This window comes from Myotis lucifugus, unplaced genomic scaffold (assembly GCF_000147115.1).
Source record: "Myotis lucifugus unplaced genomic scaffold, Myoluc2.0 scaffold_18, whole genome shotgun sequence".
NCBI classification, from domain to species: domain Eukaryota; kingdom Metazoa; phylum Chordata; class Mammalia; order Chiroptera; family Vespertilionidae; genus Myotis; species Myotis lucifugus.
The window spans coordinates 1,795,575-1,811,985 of NW_005871066.1; the positions used below are offsets into that span (position 1 = coordinate 1,795,575).

Sequence of the window (16,411 nt, forward strand, 5' to 3'; positions counted from 1 at the left end):
GAAGGGTTCGGGGCAGGAACTTGTCAGGTATTACATTGCAGTGAAGTATAGAAAGCCATCTTGAGTTTCTAGGAGAAAGCTCCTTAAGTCTTACTTCGATATATGTTCTTCATATAGGAGGAGCACTTCATGGTGACGAAGTAGGAGCCATCTTTTATGAGAGCTCACTGTCCCAGGCTCCGTCACCTGCTCACACTCATTGCTCTAATTCACACGCACACCCACCACACACAATTAGCAAAATTAGCACCATTTCCTTAGTGCAAAACTACAACCCAGTGGTAGGACTGAGATTTGAACTGAGTTTTCCTCTAATAACTTCATACAACTTGGTAATGGAGAGGAATGTGGGGCTCTGAAGCCAAAATGATATCTTGAAATGTATCTGCCAGGGTTTTGTTCTGTGGGTGTGGAGACTGGAAGGGGGACTACATGTGAACTGTGACTTCTGCTGAGCAGTCATAGACAAAGTCGGTGCTCAGGGCCCTGGTTCCTGAGGTGGAGGAGTAGTTAATCAGATGAAGTCATGAGGCTGTTCTCACCCTGATGGCAAAACTGGACAACACAATACAGGAAACAAAAGTGGTAGATCATCAAATGAACCAGGTGCAACCCATTAACAGTGACAGTCAAGCAGTATATAGGAAGGATAATACTTTGCAGCGAATAAGGTTTTATCCCGGGAAAAGGTTAAAGTTTGAAAGTCAGTCCCTGGGTGTGAATCAGTATTTAGTAAAATAAAGGAGAATAAAATAATCTTAATAGATACAGAAAATAGATGATAGGCACAGAAAAAGTTTTATTAATCCAACATTCATTCATAAAAATTCTCAGCAATCTAGAAATGGAGATAATTTCCTCAACCTGATAAAGGCAGTGGAAAAAATGCATTATTCTTCATGTGAGGAAACTGAATTTCCTCCTCCTAAAGATGGGAAATCAGGCAAATGTGTTTTGCACTTCTGTTCAACATTGTATTGGAGTGTTTAGCCATAGCAATAAGTCAAGAAAGAAATAAAAGACATAATGGTCAGAAAGGAAGAAGTAAAACAACTCTATTTATAGAAGATATGTTTATGTAAAAATTCCAAAGAAATCTATAAAGACATTGCTAGATCTCATAATTGAATTTAGCAAGATTTTTGGATACAACATCGGTATATACAAGTGAGGTATTTTTATACATTAACAGCAAACAACTAGAAAATGAAATTTTAAAACTTTCTTTACAAAGTATCAAAAATCATAAAATTTTTTGGAATAAATTTAACAAGAGACATGCACTGTCTGTTCACTGAAAAATATATTACCGAAAGGAATTAAAGAAGACCTAAGTAAGTGGAGAATGTACCATTTTGTGGTTTAAAATACACAGCATTTTGAAGAGAGCAATTCTTCCTAAATTAATCTGTAAGTTCAATTCAGTACAATTTTTAAAAAAGAAATTATAAATCAATCTTAAAACTTAAAAGAAGTGCATAGACCCTAGAATAGCCTAAACAGTCTTGAAAAACAACAACAAAGACCAACAAAGTTGATGAATTTCAACTGATTTTAAGACTTACTACTCTAAATTTAGTTATTAAGACTTACTACTCTAAATTTAGTTATTAAGACAGTATGATATTGTTATAAGAGGACAAACAGGTCAATGGAATAAAGAGTCCAGAATTGATCCACAGTTAAATTTTAACAACGGAGCCAAAAGATTGTTAGCTGACATAAATCATGCTATGATTCTGAAGGTCAAGGCATTGTCTAGCTGTATAGAAATCCATACATTTCAATGTATATAAACTTTATCACAAACAAAAGAAACTACAGTTAAGTCCTCACTAGCATCATCGATAGGTTCTTGGAACTGTGGCAAAATGTCACAGAAGGAAACCAGTGTTACCACAGACTAATTGATATCAACAAGATTTACGTTTCTACAGCATCTCATCAATGCGATAACAAAATGGCATTGAACTAAGTGACGTTATTCAAGAACGTGCCTGACATGGAAAACTCAAAGGACAGGGCAGGACAGTGTTCATTATCATTGGCCGTTAAGGATACATGGAGTGTGATTTATTGATCACTTTAAAACTGGCCTTTCTTTTCACCTTTCCTCCACTTGTCTTGGCCACGGCCCCCTGTGGAAACATTTGGAAGCACTATTCTTGTATAAACTTAGCAGCATAAATTTAAACGCTACGAGATTGGCTGACATCTGTTGGAATGAAGACAGTCTCTACTGAGTTGATGAGAAACATTGAGTCGGATGTTTCCAGCACACATGGTGTGTTGGCCGGGACCGGGACTCTCCGCCAGCATAGAAAGTTTGCTGTCGGTGTAATTGTGGCAGTCAGTGCTACACAAATTTTAGGTTAGCACTTGATGCAAAATAAATAAGCCAACCAAACAAGAATGCGCCCTCCTGGGCCAGGCCCTTGCTCTGTATTTGCACCTCTTGGGCCTGGATCTTCTCCACCAGCACTGACGTCAGAGCTCAGCCCGTGGCTCCTGCCTCCGCCTCTTTGGAGCCCAGTGTCTCCTCCAGAAATGGACGTAAACCCTGTGTCTGGTGTGCTGAGAGCTCTGTGGCTGCCTCGTTTGAAATGAAGTGATTGCGTCCACTGATTTGGAATGTTAAAACATTTTGCATGGCCGCCCTTTCCTTGCAACTGAGGGTTTGAAGCTGAATTTTGAGAAAGTTCTCCCTCTTAGAAACCTAGTATGCCATCCAGCAAGCCATCAAAATGAATTATATGTTACCTATGCACTATACATATAGCATATAATCTGTGCATTATATATTTAATAACATAATATGCAACACAATATATTTAGACCTAACATATCTAATAACATTTGTATATCATATTATATGTCTAAAACATCTCTATATAATGTGTAATTACATATTAAAACATGTATATAAATGTATGTATACATGTTATTAGGTAATAATTGTGTAACATGTAAATATCCTATAACATTTCTATAAAATGTTATTAGATGGCCCAAGAGAGTAGCCCTTCCTTTGGGCGCTTTGGTGCGATGTGAAGATCTCCCCTCACTTACCAGTCGTTCACACTAAGGATAATTAGCACAGGAAGCCCTGTCCGCTGTATCCGAAATGGTGCTCCCCTCCATGGCCACCTGGAGACTGAAAGCCGGGCCCCAAGTCAACTTGGAGATTTGGAAACCAAACTCTACTCTTTCCCGTTCTCTGCATCCTCTTCCAAAGCCCTTCCAGGAGGAGTCTGTAGGCAGAGCGCCGGAGCACTGGGACGAAGGGCCATCCCCAGATGTGACCACAGGCACATGGATTGTGGGTTCCCTGAGCAGGGCACAGTCCTTTCCCCTCGGGTAACTAGAGAGCGTTCATACCGCGCATCCTTTGCTTCTACAGCAGATAGCGAAGACTAATAGCGCCTCTGACCCCAGCCTCAACCACTACAGGGACTGGAAGGAAGGGTTTGTTCCCAAAAATGTGTGCATTCTTGCCAGGGCCTGTCCGCTGCTTGTTCTGTTAGCAATGACCCGAGGCCGTCTGGGCTCAGTGTGGAGGCCACGGACGTGTCCTCCAGGCGTGGACCTGGGAAACTTGGAGCGTGGACGTCTCTGAGCATGCCTGATGCAGGCAGATGGCAACTCTGAGCAATATGGCTGCTGGTTTTCCTCTTTCCTACGTTAAAAAATTTAGCTAATATTACTTACTACTAGTACTATGCTAAAATAATAAATCAGCTAATAGTTTTATGATGAATATTATAATTCTATAATAATGTATCCACAGTAATACTAATGCCAGCACAATCTTTTAATAAATCTTACTAATTGCTTTATTGCCTGGCTCTCTTATTTTCCTTCCCCTCCCCTCCCACACCCCAATAGATGTTTGTGTTATCTTGACTCATTGCCAATAGAAAGAGTCGTTCTGGGATTTTTGTTTAACCTTTCTTGCTACTCTCTTCATCCCCTGTCTCCTGTTTTTGTTCTCTCCTTAAGGAAGTGTGTTTTCTGGTCTGGAATGTATTTGCTGGGGCTGATCCTCTGATGCCTCTGATGCCACCTAGGGGCACCTGTAGGCTGTGAGTGCCCAGCTGGGACTCAGAAGAGAGCCTTTAAAAGAGTATTTGCTGCTTTTCTATCTGGCCTGAGTGGTTTGGCTTTTCTTGCACGTTTATTTTTCTGGCTCCAAAGACAGATTGTTATGGACACATTGAAGGCAAACACTTGACAATCACAGGCTTCGTTTACCTTTCGAAGCCTCGTTTTGCATGATGGTCCGAGCCAGCAGTCTATGCTGCTTCCTCCATGCCGCACCTGCCTGAAGGTGGCTTCTCTCCCAGCAGTTGTCTGGTTAGGCACCACCACCAGCAGCATCGCCCTTTGTGATAAGTGAGGAAACTGAGGCAGAGATGCACCTCTGATGTCCTGCCTCGAGCTGGAGGGGACCTCCTGCCCTGTGACTGGGGAGCCACCCGCTCACCCGTTTCCGTCCATTGCGTCTCCTCCTCTCTGCCCTCTGGCAGCTTTGGGCAGGGGCCGCTTCTTCTCTCCTGGGTTTCTTTTCAGCGTCACAGCTCCTGGGAGATGCAGGATCCCAAGGTCATTGCTGAGGCTGCGCTGAGAGCACAGGGAGGAAGGGAAACTGTGAAGCTGCTTTAAAGGAAACACGGGCCTGCTTTCTAATCGAGTAATTGACATCTTGTGGTGTAGCAATTGTGGTAAACAGGAGCCTACAGATTGAAAATCTGAACAAGCTACTCTATTTTTAAAAACCAAGCAAATGACTCAGGGCAGTTGTAGGCCGTGTAGAAGTCCCAAGGCCCATGATCCCATGAACTTGGAGAGTCTGAATCTTGAGAGTCTCAGGTTTATTATGATGAGCATTTCCCGTAGAGATGGGTTTCTGTGAGATGCAGGGTGTCTGTTAAAGTGTTGTTTTGAAGGCACCAGAAACCAGGATGTTGTCTGATGGGGGACACAACTGCCTTTACCTGCGCTTTCTGCATCTGTGTGAAATTCTAGTGCTCACCTTAGACCGTCCTCCAGCCACAGGCACCTGCTGCCAGCCAGCAGTCATCTCTCCATGGACACTGTGCAGAGAGAAGATGCTGGCCAGTGGCCAGTGTCACACAGAAACGAGTGTCCTTACCTACATACAGGCTCGTCTCTATGAGCTCGTGTCTGTGTGTGCACCTGGCCAGACACACACACATAGGCACACACACAGATACATGGAGGCCACGCAGATCCTGTGCAAAGTGCTAATACTCTGAAGAGAATCATTCCTCACCTTCCCTGTTGGACACCCATTGCCTGTCTCCGTCACCCTAGCTCATGGCTGAGCTGTCCTTTAAGCCCTCACGTGCCGAATGCTCCCCGCTACTGCTGAGGCTACACGCAGCCCTATGGTTGGATAGAGATCGCTGTCCAGTGCCCTGCTGAACGGACAGGCTCAGAGAGGGGCTGCCTCCGTGCAGCAGGCACAGCTCACCAGGGCGGGGTCACTGTGAGCCCGGTCAGTCCCACTGCGGCCTGGCTCCCTGGGCAGCCTGGGAGGCCGGCCTGCATCCTGTCCCTGGACACGGGTTTGCACCGCATGGTCTGTGGCCCAGCCGCTGACCCCAGTGACCTCTTGCAGCTCTTCTGTGTCTCTCCCCGTGCTCGGCTCCGGGCCTTTGACCATTGTGCCTCCCTGTGTTTTCCAGCTTTGGAGACATGCTGTCCTTCACGCTGACGGCCTTCGTGGAGCTGATGGACCATGGGATCGTGTCCTGGGATACGTTCTCGGTGGCGTTCATTAAGAAGGTAAGGCCCACTGTGCTTCCTTGTGCCTGAGTCCGTCCCTCCCTCCTCCCTCCCTCCCTCCCTCCTTCCCTCCCTCCCTCCCTCCCTCCCTTGTCTCTTGTGACTTTGGTCATCTTGAATGGTACTGGTCAGCTATATTGTAGAAAGCCCTCCAATCTGGGTTTCTGTGGTCCTTCCCTCATGGTCCATGGAAGGCTGTGCCTTTGTGTCAAGAATACCAGAGCAGTAACGTGCCCCCTCCATGCATCCTGGGGGGTACTTGCTGTCCATATGTCTTCATTGGCAAAGCTGACCTTGACCAGGAGGCTGAGGTGGTATCTGCTGAGTGTCCTGTGATGTTATTCCTTGTCCTTTTGAAGTTAACCAACAGCTCGAGGGAGCCGCTGCCTTGAAACGAAAGCCGTCCTGAAGCCCCTCATCTGCTGACTTAGGGTTGGGATCGGAGGCCCCTGCACGATGTTGCATATTTATTTCAGACAAGAGCTGGTTGGGAGCCCAGGGTACTCTTGACAGAACCCCGAGTCCTCTTTCCTTCCACGAGGGCGTTAAGTCAAAGATGACGAGCGATGGGAACAACTTAGAAAATAACCCCAAAGGGCGAGGCCCCCTTTTTGCCTGTATTTGTCAAAATTGCGAAAAGAAGAGGAGTGGCCGTCAGTGAGAAAGCCAAGGACATTCTGACGTGTTCTGAGGGGCTTTCCCGGGGAGGGGGCAGGGAGTGATGATGGAAGCAGAGGACAGACTCTGAATTCTGTGTCTCTCTCCGGTCCAAGTCGGGAGAAGCAGGTTCCATCTGAAGATCCTGCGTTTTGCGGATGTTTGACACTAAGAAACATTGTACCTCGTTCTGAACTATGGCAGCCTTCTTCCTCCAGTCCCGTCGCCTCCTGCCTCTGCTGTGACAGCAGCGCTGCTCTGAGGCTGGCTCCTGGGAGCGATCTTGTGTGTTCACACACCACTTACTGCTTTTGATCCCGGCAGGAGTCCCCTCCAGAGAAGGACAGAGAGTCCTGTGCTTTCTGGTCCGGAGGCCGGAGGCGCGGACACGGTGGCCTTGCCCCCCCCCCCCCGACCTCACCCCCCTTGTGTTCCATGGGGTAAAGATGGCTTCTGAGGACCTGCCCCCCACCCCCACGTTGCCGCTTGTTGAGCCCTCCCTGCCTCCCTGGGTGGGGTGCGGGCATCCCTCCTGCTCTCCACTCCCCTGGGATGTTGGGGGTTGTCCCTGTGCCAGCACGTGTCCTGTTTCTGTGAATTGGGGGTCATTTTTCTGGCTCTCCCGGTGACTCCTAGGGAGGCGGAACCATGGCTTTCTCCCCAACTTTGTCCTCAGAGCCCGGCACAGACCTTAATGCATTTCTGTGAAATGAATGAATGGAATTTGCTTCAGAAGCATTATTTCTTTTTTTTAAATATATTTTTATTGACTTTAGAGAAAGAGGCAGGGAGAGGGAGAGAGAGAAATATCAATGTGAGAGAGAAACATTGATCAGTTGCCTTCGGTAAGTGCCCCAACCTGGCATCAAACCCACAACCCAGGCATGTGCCCTTACTGGGAATCAAACCAGCAACCTTTCGGTGCACAGGACGACGCCCGGCCAACTGAGCCACACCGGCCGGCTCAGAAGCTTTGTTTAAAAGCCAGAACTTGAAGGAGAAGGAGTACAGTGGTTTAGTATTTACACTACGGTGTCGGGTGAATTTCCCGCCAAAATATAAGATGGCGCGGGCAATTATTTAGGTTTCCCGCGCAAAATCAGAGTTAGTTTAAACACGTAATAATATTCACAAAACTCAAAACTAAAGACGTCCGGACACAAGAAGTATTTCTCAATAACTATTCTCTTTGCATGGTGAGATATCCAGGGATATCGGTTATAAAATGAGAAAACAATACATTGGTACCCTAACGGTATTGTACTCGACCAGCGCCATAAAGTGTTCTCTACTTACAAGGGATTTTTATGATACCTATTACCCCAATGGGTATGAAACGGTTCGCATACGCAGGTAGGTATCTTTGTGAACGGCAAACAAACAAATATTTGGTAATACGCAGTTACAATCGGCCCGAGTTTACACGTTTCCCGCACTCCACCGCAAATCTATATGAACCGAGTTAAGACGGCTCCCGCGGAGTACGCGCAATTCACGCGAGCCGACTTAACTCGTTTCCCGCAATCCAAGTGTTTAAATGAATGTCAAGTAGAATTTCAGTGACGGGGGGAAAAAGGGGTCTTCTCTTTTAAACGTTAAGGGCCAACCCGGTTTTGCCTCCCTTTTCCGTTTAGCCCCGAGATAGCCCATTTCACCGACATGCTGGCGGCACCAGTGACCAATGAGATCCGGAGGGAAAGTATAGTGTCAGTCACCGGTGACTGGCATGGCGCTTAACGTGTTAAGTGATGTGAGACATGGTTAGAGAGAATGACAGTAATTTTAATTTGCTAACTGCTTAACACGTTAAGCACCATGTCAGTCACCGGTGACTGAATGGAAAGGAAGACAAAACAGGCTTGGCGCTTAACGTGTTAAGAAAATGGTTTCCATTTGCTGCAATTAAATGAAAAGCCATCTTAAATCTAGTGATGACTAATAAAAAGGGAAGTATTTTTCAGGAGGCAATACATTTCACACACTCGTAGTCCACGTGCTCATTCCCAGGCATTCTCTTTCCCTCGCCTTGCTACTTGGATCTCAACCCCAAGTTGAATTTGAAAAATGGTCATCAGAAAATGGCTTTATAATTGATCGTTTCTCTAAGGTTAACGTCGTTTATTCATTAGCTGGATCAACTTCAGCGCCCTGACAACCCAGAGGTTGTGTGCAGACAACTGTCTTTTAAATGGAGCTTTATCTCGACAAAAATCTGGTGACAAAAGACGCTTATCTCTGCGACACAGACTTGGCTCCCTATTAATGCCAGATTCATGCCACTTTGGAGAAGTGATGTTGCCCCTGCCAGCCCCCGTCTCCCGCTCACTGCTTCATCTGTTGTTCTAGTTCCAAACTTCATTTGCAATAAGTAACATCATTGCAAAAACACTTTGAAACTTGGAATTTCTTTATGCCAGTATGTAATGTTGCTTTTTAAAAAATATTTTTAAAATTGGTTTTAGAGATAGAGGAAGGGAGAGAGACAGAGAGAGAGAACGAGAGAGAGAGAATCAATGTGAGGGTGAGCTTCCTCCGGCACACCCCCTACGGATAACAACCCGGGCATGTGCCCGGATGGGACTCGAACTGGCAACCTCTCGGTGCCGGGGACGACGCCCACCCTCGGAGCACACTGGCCAGGGCCATGTTGTTGCCTTTTAAAGACCTGGCTACCTAAGGAGCAGGTAGGAAGGCGTGGAGAAAAAAGAACGGAATAAAGACACCCCAAGCCCCCAGAACTTTTCTGAGCCACGAGTTGGTTCTCTCCTCGCCAAGGACAGCACCAGGGCCTTTCCTTGGCAGCAGAGCCGCACACAGAGCTCTGGATCCGGCTCTGCAGAAGGCTGGTCCACCCACCGAGCTGCCAGCACTGGACAGGCATCCAGCTGTGTGGCTTAGACCCAGTAATTTTTGCCTCTTACTAGTAAAAACGTGCGAGATTTACGGGCCGCTGCCTGGTGCTTTCAGCCCTGGGAAGGAGCCCAGCGCCCCACGGTGCATTCAGTTGTGGTGACAGAGGAGAATTTAAGACCTCATCTGGAGCAACTCGAAGAGGGTTTACGTGATTTTAATCGCTGGGTCCTTGATTCATGCACTGTGATGGCCCTTAACTTCCTAAAACCACCCAGATCTTCCTCAGTTGTGTTTGGGTAACCTTTTCAACTGGGTGGAAGCGTGCGGGAGCAGTGTGTGTAATTACAGCTGACCCTCTGACCTCCACTTCCTCATGCTGCAGACCTACTTTCCCGAAGCTGGGCTTTGGCTAGGTTAGACTTTATCACCTACGTGGGCCAAAAGTACAGTAACGGAGCTTCAAAAACTTTAAAGAGCCTGGCTGGTGTGGCTATATATGATTGAGCATCGACCTATTAACCAGGAGGTCATGGTTCGATTCCCAGTCAGGGCACGTGCCCGGGTTGCAGGCTCGATCCCCAGTAGAGGGCGTGCAGAAAGCAGCCAATCAATGATTCTCTCTCATCAATGTTTCTATCTCTCCCTCTCCCTTCTTTCTGAAATCAATTTATCCTATATAATAAAAGGCTAATTTGCAAATCAACCGAACGGCAGAACTACCGGTCATTGCACTAACCACCAGGGGCAGACGCTCAATGCAGGAGCTGCCTCCTAGGGTCAGTGTGCTCCCACAGGGGGAGTGCCGCTCAGCCTGAAGCCAGGCTCACAGCTGGTGAGTGCAGCGGTGGTGGCTGGAGCCTCTCCCACCTCCACGGCAGCACTAAGGATGTCCAACTGACGGCTTAGGCCCACTTGGCCTAAGCCGTCAGTCGGACATCCCCCAAGGGCTCCCAGACTGCAAGAGGGCATAGGCTGGACTGAGGGACCCCCACCCCCACCCCCCAGTGCACAAATTTTGTGCACCAGGCCTCTAGTATAAGTTTATATATATATATATATATATATATATATATATAATTTAAAGGCAAAGTCTCTGCTAGACTATAAGGTCCTTGAAATTAAAAATCCTGTGGATTTTGCTCCTTTCTCTTTTCAGATCGCAGGGCAGCGCGAGCCTGTTTGGTGGCACACAGTGAATGCCTGTGACTCCAATGAATGGAGAGAGAGGGTGGAGGCTGGCAGGTGGGGAGGGAGCTCTCAGGTGGAAAATTCTCCAAGGAGCCGTAAGGATACATGCAAATTTATGAAATGGAGACGAGAAAAGGGGAGTGGAGGGAGGAGAGAAGGAGTGCAGAGGACATGAGCAGCATCATCAGCGAGCGGCTTTGGGAGTTCTTCCATTTCCCAGCAGGCGCCTGAGAATGTGCTGGGGTAGCAGAAAGGGGTGGGATGGTGTGGACAGGGGAGCGACAGCATTTCTCTTTACTTAGAGGAGGTCTAAGAGAAGTGTTAAACATGAGCACAGTATGGGAGGATTGGCTTTCTCTCAGAGAAAGGCGGCCTTAAGAAGAAAGGCAGTCTTGGCAGGTAGAGTTGGTCCAATGGAGCAGACTGAGGAGGAAGGTGCGGGCTTTCCAGGGCCAGTAAACACGTCGGAGAAGTTTATTGGCCGTGAAATGGGCAAAAGCAGTTGACGATGGGCCAGTGGAGTTCTTTTGAGAATCTTAAATGTCTCGTATTCTTTCCTGTAGTTTATATCATAAAATAATAGCGTTTGGAATATAACGTCGTAATGTTACTGTGCTTTGCGTCATTTATTTCACACCCTCTGAAATCCAGATGTCTGTGGGGGACGGGTGGAGGCTGGTGTCAGTACTCTTACCCCAGCTTTCACAGGGAGTCGCTGGGCTGGGAACAGTTGAGATGGTCCCAGCGCATTGCCAGGGATGCCTGGGCCTTTTGTCTCGTGCAGGGCTGGAGAGGGGATGCGGAGAAGTGGTGGTGGGGGGGCGGGGTGCGGCATAGAGGAGACATTAGTGTCGACAGAGGGAAGCAGCAAGCTCCCATTTGTCATAGGACCACATTATGCAGCTTTGAAGAGCAGTCATTATGCTGCTATAATAACAGCCTTCGTGTGCATTGTCACCAGACAGCAATAACTTTTAACGAGGCCTCTAAAATAAAACCTTTATGCGACCCATTATTCTAACCCTTATTTTGTGTCTCCCTTATGTTGTGATTTATGTTGGAGGCCTCAGCGATTAATTCCTTAGGGAATGCATTTCAGAGCCTAAACTGTGATTTTAACTTTCCACACTGCTAATTTAAAGGTTTTCCTGTTTGCTAACTTTTGGAGAGATGAGGAGAGTTTATTTTAACCATTTAAAATGAGAGTGTCGGGGAAAGCGTGCTCCGTGGAGGGATCGCAGGCCAGTAGCCTGTGACGGAGAAGTTGCCAGTTGACTTGTGTCGACAAGTGTGATTTGTGCGAGTCCCTGAAGAATGTAACAGGATCATAACCAGCACATAAAGGCATGGATCCATGGGTAGTGGAGTGGCCTGGGAATGGAGAGAATGGCTGTTTGTATAAGTGGAAATTATTGTCTCAGAGAAACACAGGCGTCCTCACACTGCATAGTTGGTCTTCCGTATCAGTGGGTTTCACATTCACGGATTCAGCCAACCACAGATAGAAAATATTCGGGGGAAAGAAATTCCAGAAAGTTTTGACAAGCAAAACAGGCGTCAAGCCTGCGCTGAATGCACTCAGATGCAGGGGCGTGTAGGTATAGCCTGCTGTGGCCCGTATGCAAACATGCGGCAGCAAATACTGCTCCATTTTATGTAGAGGACCTAAGCGCCCATGGGTTTTATCCGAGGGGGTCTCAGAACCAGTACCCCTCTGACACACAGGGACGGTTGCATGTGTTGGAATTGTTTGCTCCAAAAGTTGAAACGCAGAATAATCCTGGAAAAATTAGACCAAGTCATTCTTTGAAGCTGTCCCCCTGTGAAGGTTGCTTACAATGGAATTGCAGAAATGGGGTGCACATAGCGCTTTGTGGTGATGTCCTGAAGCATCCTGTTGGCTCCACACGCCCCTGGCTGTTCCGCTGTCCATGCGGGTATTTGTACCCCCAGTGTCTGGTGTTTCCTATCCGAGCTCCCGATTTCCCTGACTCGCTCCCTTCTGTCCTTCTCTGCCCTGCTGAGCACGAACAGTCACCTGTGTCCCGCTTGGGTTTTCAGATTGCGAGTTTCGTCAACAAGTCGGGCATGGATACCTCCATTCTGCAGCGGTCCTTGGCCATCTTGGAGTCCATGGTGCTCAACAGCCACGACCTCTACCAGAAGGTGGCGCAGGAGATCACCATTGGCCAGCTCATCCCCCATCTGCAAGGGTAAGCGCGAGGCCCCTGCACGGGCCTGGAGATGCTCAGCAGGTAATGCTGGGAAATCTGTCTATCGCCAGCCCTCTCGCACTGCAATGGCAGTTGCTTGCCGCTTGGTGAGTGCCGTGCCCATTCTTGGCACTGTCCTGGCCGCAGTGCCTGGCCCTCAGTAGGCACACAATTTTGATCAGTGTTGGAAGATAGCCACAGTTTTACTTTTTTTAAAAAAAACATATGTTTATTGATTTCAGAGAGGAAGGGAGAGGGAGAGAGATAGGAACATCAGTGCTGAGAGAGAATAGATTGTGGCCTCAGGGAAAATTAGCACACGTTCTGAAATGATGTTTTTGCATGAAACCTCTCTAGGAATAGCGGCGCTTTCACAGTCCCCTGCATGTGAAGTGTCTCTTTCTTCTGAACCTCGAGGGCACATTTGTGTGTCCACAGTGCACTTCCTCAAAGAGGAGACTTCCTTGTTGCCAAGCGTTGTGCTGAGGGTCTTAGGCACATTCCCTCACTTTGTTCTGAAAGCAGCCTCTGGGAATAAGTGTTGCTACCCAATGCTGCGGATGCGGGAACCGTGCCTTAGGGACACGCCAGGAACTCGCCCAAGGCCACACAGCCAGGCGGGGCGCCCTGGGCCTGACCTTCATTCTGCCCAAGGCGTGTTCCCAGGGCCCCTCTCCCAATTGTCTGTTTGAGTAGCTCATAGCTGCTCTGGCTTATGCCTGAGCTCTCCTTACTTATTTACTGTTGCCCAGGTGGCTTCCATTAGAGCGTCCCTCCACTTGCAATTTCTGACTTCATTCCAGTGAAAAGCCAATGTGTAAACATAAAAACCTGATCTTCTTGTCATTAGAAAGTTTCTTTTTGGAAGTAGATGTTTAGGATATGTCATATCATTGCCATGGAGACAAAGCTGCTTCCTTTATAATAAGGCTAGGACTTGGGGTCAGCCAGGTCTCCTCCCAGATGTACTTCATGCATCAGACTGAACACACACACACACACATACACATACAACGAGACACACACACACACAGAGACACACACACACGTTTCATCCACTGAGTTCACACTTTCCTTTTTTAAAATATATTTTTATTGATTTCAGAGAGGAAGGGAGAGGAAGATAGAGATAGAAACATCAATGATGAGAGAGAATCATTGATTGGCTGCCTCCTGCAGACCCCACACTGGGGATCGAGCCCACAACCCGGGCATATGCCCTGACCGGGAATCGAACCATGACCTCCTGGTTCATAGGTCGATGCACAACCACTGAGCCATGTCAGCCGGGCTGAGTTCACCCTTTCATCCTAGCAGAGGGGGCGGGGGAGGGCCTGCTGGCCACCTGTGCTTTCTGGGTGACCTCCCCCAGCAGTGTGTGTCCGATGGGCTATAGTAATTGCCGCCTCACCATTGTGTTTCCAGCCTCGTGATGATCGGAGTACATTCTCAGTGCCACTGTGTTTCTGGGGCCTGCCTTCCTCTCTCCCTCTCTGGGGGGCGGTGACCGTAAACTGACACAGGCATAGCTTCTTGACTTTCTGTGTTGTCTGCCTCTTACAGGACAGACCAGGAGATCCAGACCTACACCATCGCCGTGATCAACGCCCTTTTCCTGAAGGCGCCCGACGAGAGGAGGCAGGTAGGTGGCATGTCTTTGTCTGAAGACCGTGCCCAGGATTGGCAGCTGTGGGTGCAGAGAGAGCCTCCCCTGCCCGTCCCAGGGACTCCCTGGGCCTCCTGCTGCTCTGTGGCCCGGCTGGCCAGCCCGGGACCATTCCCAAACCCAGGGGGCCCAAGCGGGCATGGGCAGGCCCGTCTGAGGGAGAAGGCTAGGAATGTCCCCATGGCAGAGCGTTTCATCAAACAAAGCCAGTGCAGACGCCCCAAACAAACCCATGGCAGCCCTGCGGCCGCGGTGGGAGCAGAGGAGGAAGCCCTGTGACCTTGTCGTGTCACTGACTGCTCATCGGGCAAGGAGGGCATTGTGCCTACTTTTCTGATGAGGAAACTGAGACCCTGAGAGGTGTCAGCTGTGCCCCAGGGCCTGTGGGGTGGGAGGTGGGTGAACACACAGGTTGCTGCCACGGGTTGAACTAAACGCTCATGTGTCCACGGGCTCCTTGCTGGTGGTATTTCTGCCGTCTGTGCGTGGCCGCAGCTGGGAGGGTGGGCGGTTCCTCCCCCTCTCCCGTGAGTGTGCCATGGACACCTACCCTCCGAGACTCTTTTTTCTGTTGATCCTGGGTTTTCTTCAACTGAGAAAGCATCGTTCAAGAGGGTGTGTGAAGAGTAGAGTTTTTGTCTTGAGATCTAGCTCACACCTCAAAATCCGTTCATGTGTTTTCACATCAATGTAAAACACTGGGTTACCTCCGTCACAAGTCACGGGTGGAAATACTGGGTGGAAATGTGAGATCTTTCCTTAGAAAGTGCGCTGGGGACTCTAGGATGGTTACAAAACGTTGGCTGAGATGAATTTAGAAAGCTAGCATGCTACTAGCCTCAGTGTCAAGAGTTGTATTTTTTTAATTTCACTTTTTTCACTGTCAGGTTTATAAACTTCAGTGACTAACGATGAAGGTTTCTGATTCGTCTTCCGTGTAGGATTTTGCTCATCCCAGGACTGCTTTTGCACAGTGAGGGAGTGGCTTAGAGTTGCGTGCGCACTTCGTTTGCTGTTGGAAGACGCGGGAAGAGGACTTAGCATTAGATTTCGACTTTGGTGCCCTCCAGCCCTTTGGTGCCCCTCACAGTGTTTCCACGTGATTCTCGCCGTGCAGTGGGTCTCGGGGCACTAACCTCGCTGCGCCCTCTCACAGTCTCTCACTCTCCGCCCTCCTCTCTCCCGCTTGCTCTCCTTCCCGTGGTGGCCCTGGCGCTGCCAGGCTGGTGTGGACAGCAGTGTGGACATCCTTGATTGTCCTCTGACTGTAAGTCCCCAGCGCCCTCGTTGGCACCAAGCGAGCCCCGAGCGTTCCTCCGAGCCTGCCCACCCCGCCTGAGCCCCGGTCCTGACCCCCACCCCACGTCCTGCCTTCTCCCTGCTTTCTGCAAGTTTCTTTTAACCTGGAATTCGTGGCTGTGCTTCTGAATCTGGGTTGAGAGTCTTCTCCACTCGGCAAGAGTAGCAACACTGAATGCGTTCCCCCCAAAACCCCACATCCCAGCGTCTTCCTGAATGTGAGCAGTATTTCCGTTTTTGAATGTTGGCAACAAGATTGTGTCCAACTATTAACTTTCCCCTGGGTGCCCACGTGTCAATCTTAAGAAAGGGCATCTGGGACTCCTTCCGTCTCAAAGTCACCGCAGACCCGTGTGCCAGCCGGGGCCCCCAGCGCGAGCCGCAGAGCGTGGGCTGGCGGTGCCCAGTGTGGGCTCTGCGGCCGAGCATCTGCCCAGGTGTCCGGACTTGGCTGGGACCCGGCCACTCATTCACTCGCACAGACCACTATCGAGTGCTGGGGTGCGGATTTGCTCAGGTTGAGAGGAGAAGTAAGACGTGGATCTTTAAAGTGATGCTTCTCTACCGTTGAAGCTCAGGGTGCAGGCCTCTGAGTCACCTGTAGAGTCACGGAGCAGCGAGCCTCTCCCCCGGGGACCGTGCTTTCCCTCGCAGAGCTCAGTGTGCATGCAGCACCCACCTTTTCCTGGGAGGAAGAAGTGCCTTAAAAAGAGAAAAGACTGCAGGC

At 48.8% G+C, this 16,411-nt stretch overlaps 1 protein-coding gene across 1 annotated transcript in view; it reads left to right on the forward strand.

The window, feature by feature from the left end:
* ELMO1 (engulfment and cell motility 1) overlaps nt 1-16,411 on the forward strand; it is a 315,463-nt gene that overhangs the window by 76,141 nt on the left and 222,911 nt on the right. Inside the window, exons 8-10 of the mRNA XM_006085322.3 lie at nt 5,709-5,808; nt 12,568-12,719; nt 14,283-14,361. Of these exons, the coding sequence (XP_006085384.1) occupies nt 5,709-5,808; nt 12,568-12,719; nt 14,283-14,361 (331 nt within the window). The remainder of the gene's footprint in view (nt 1-5,708; nt 5,809-12,567; nt 12,720-14,282; nt 14,362-16,411) is intronic.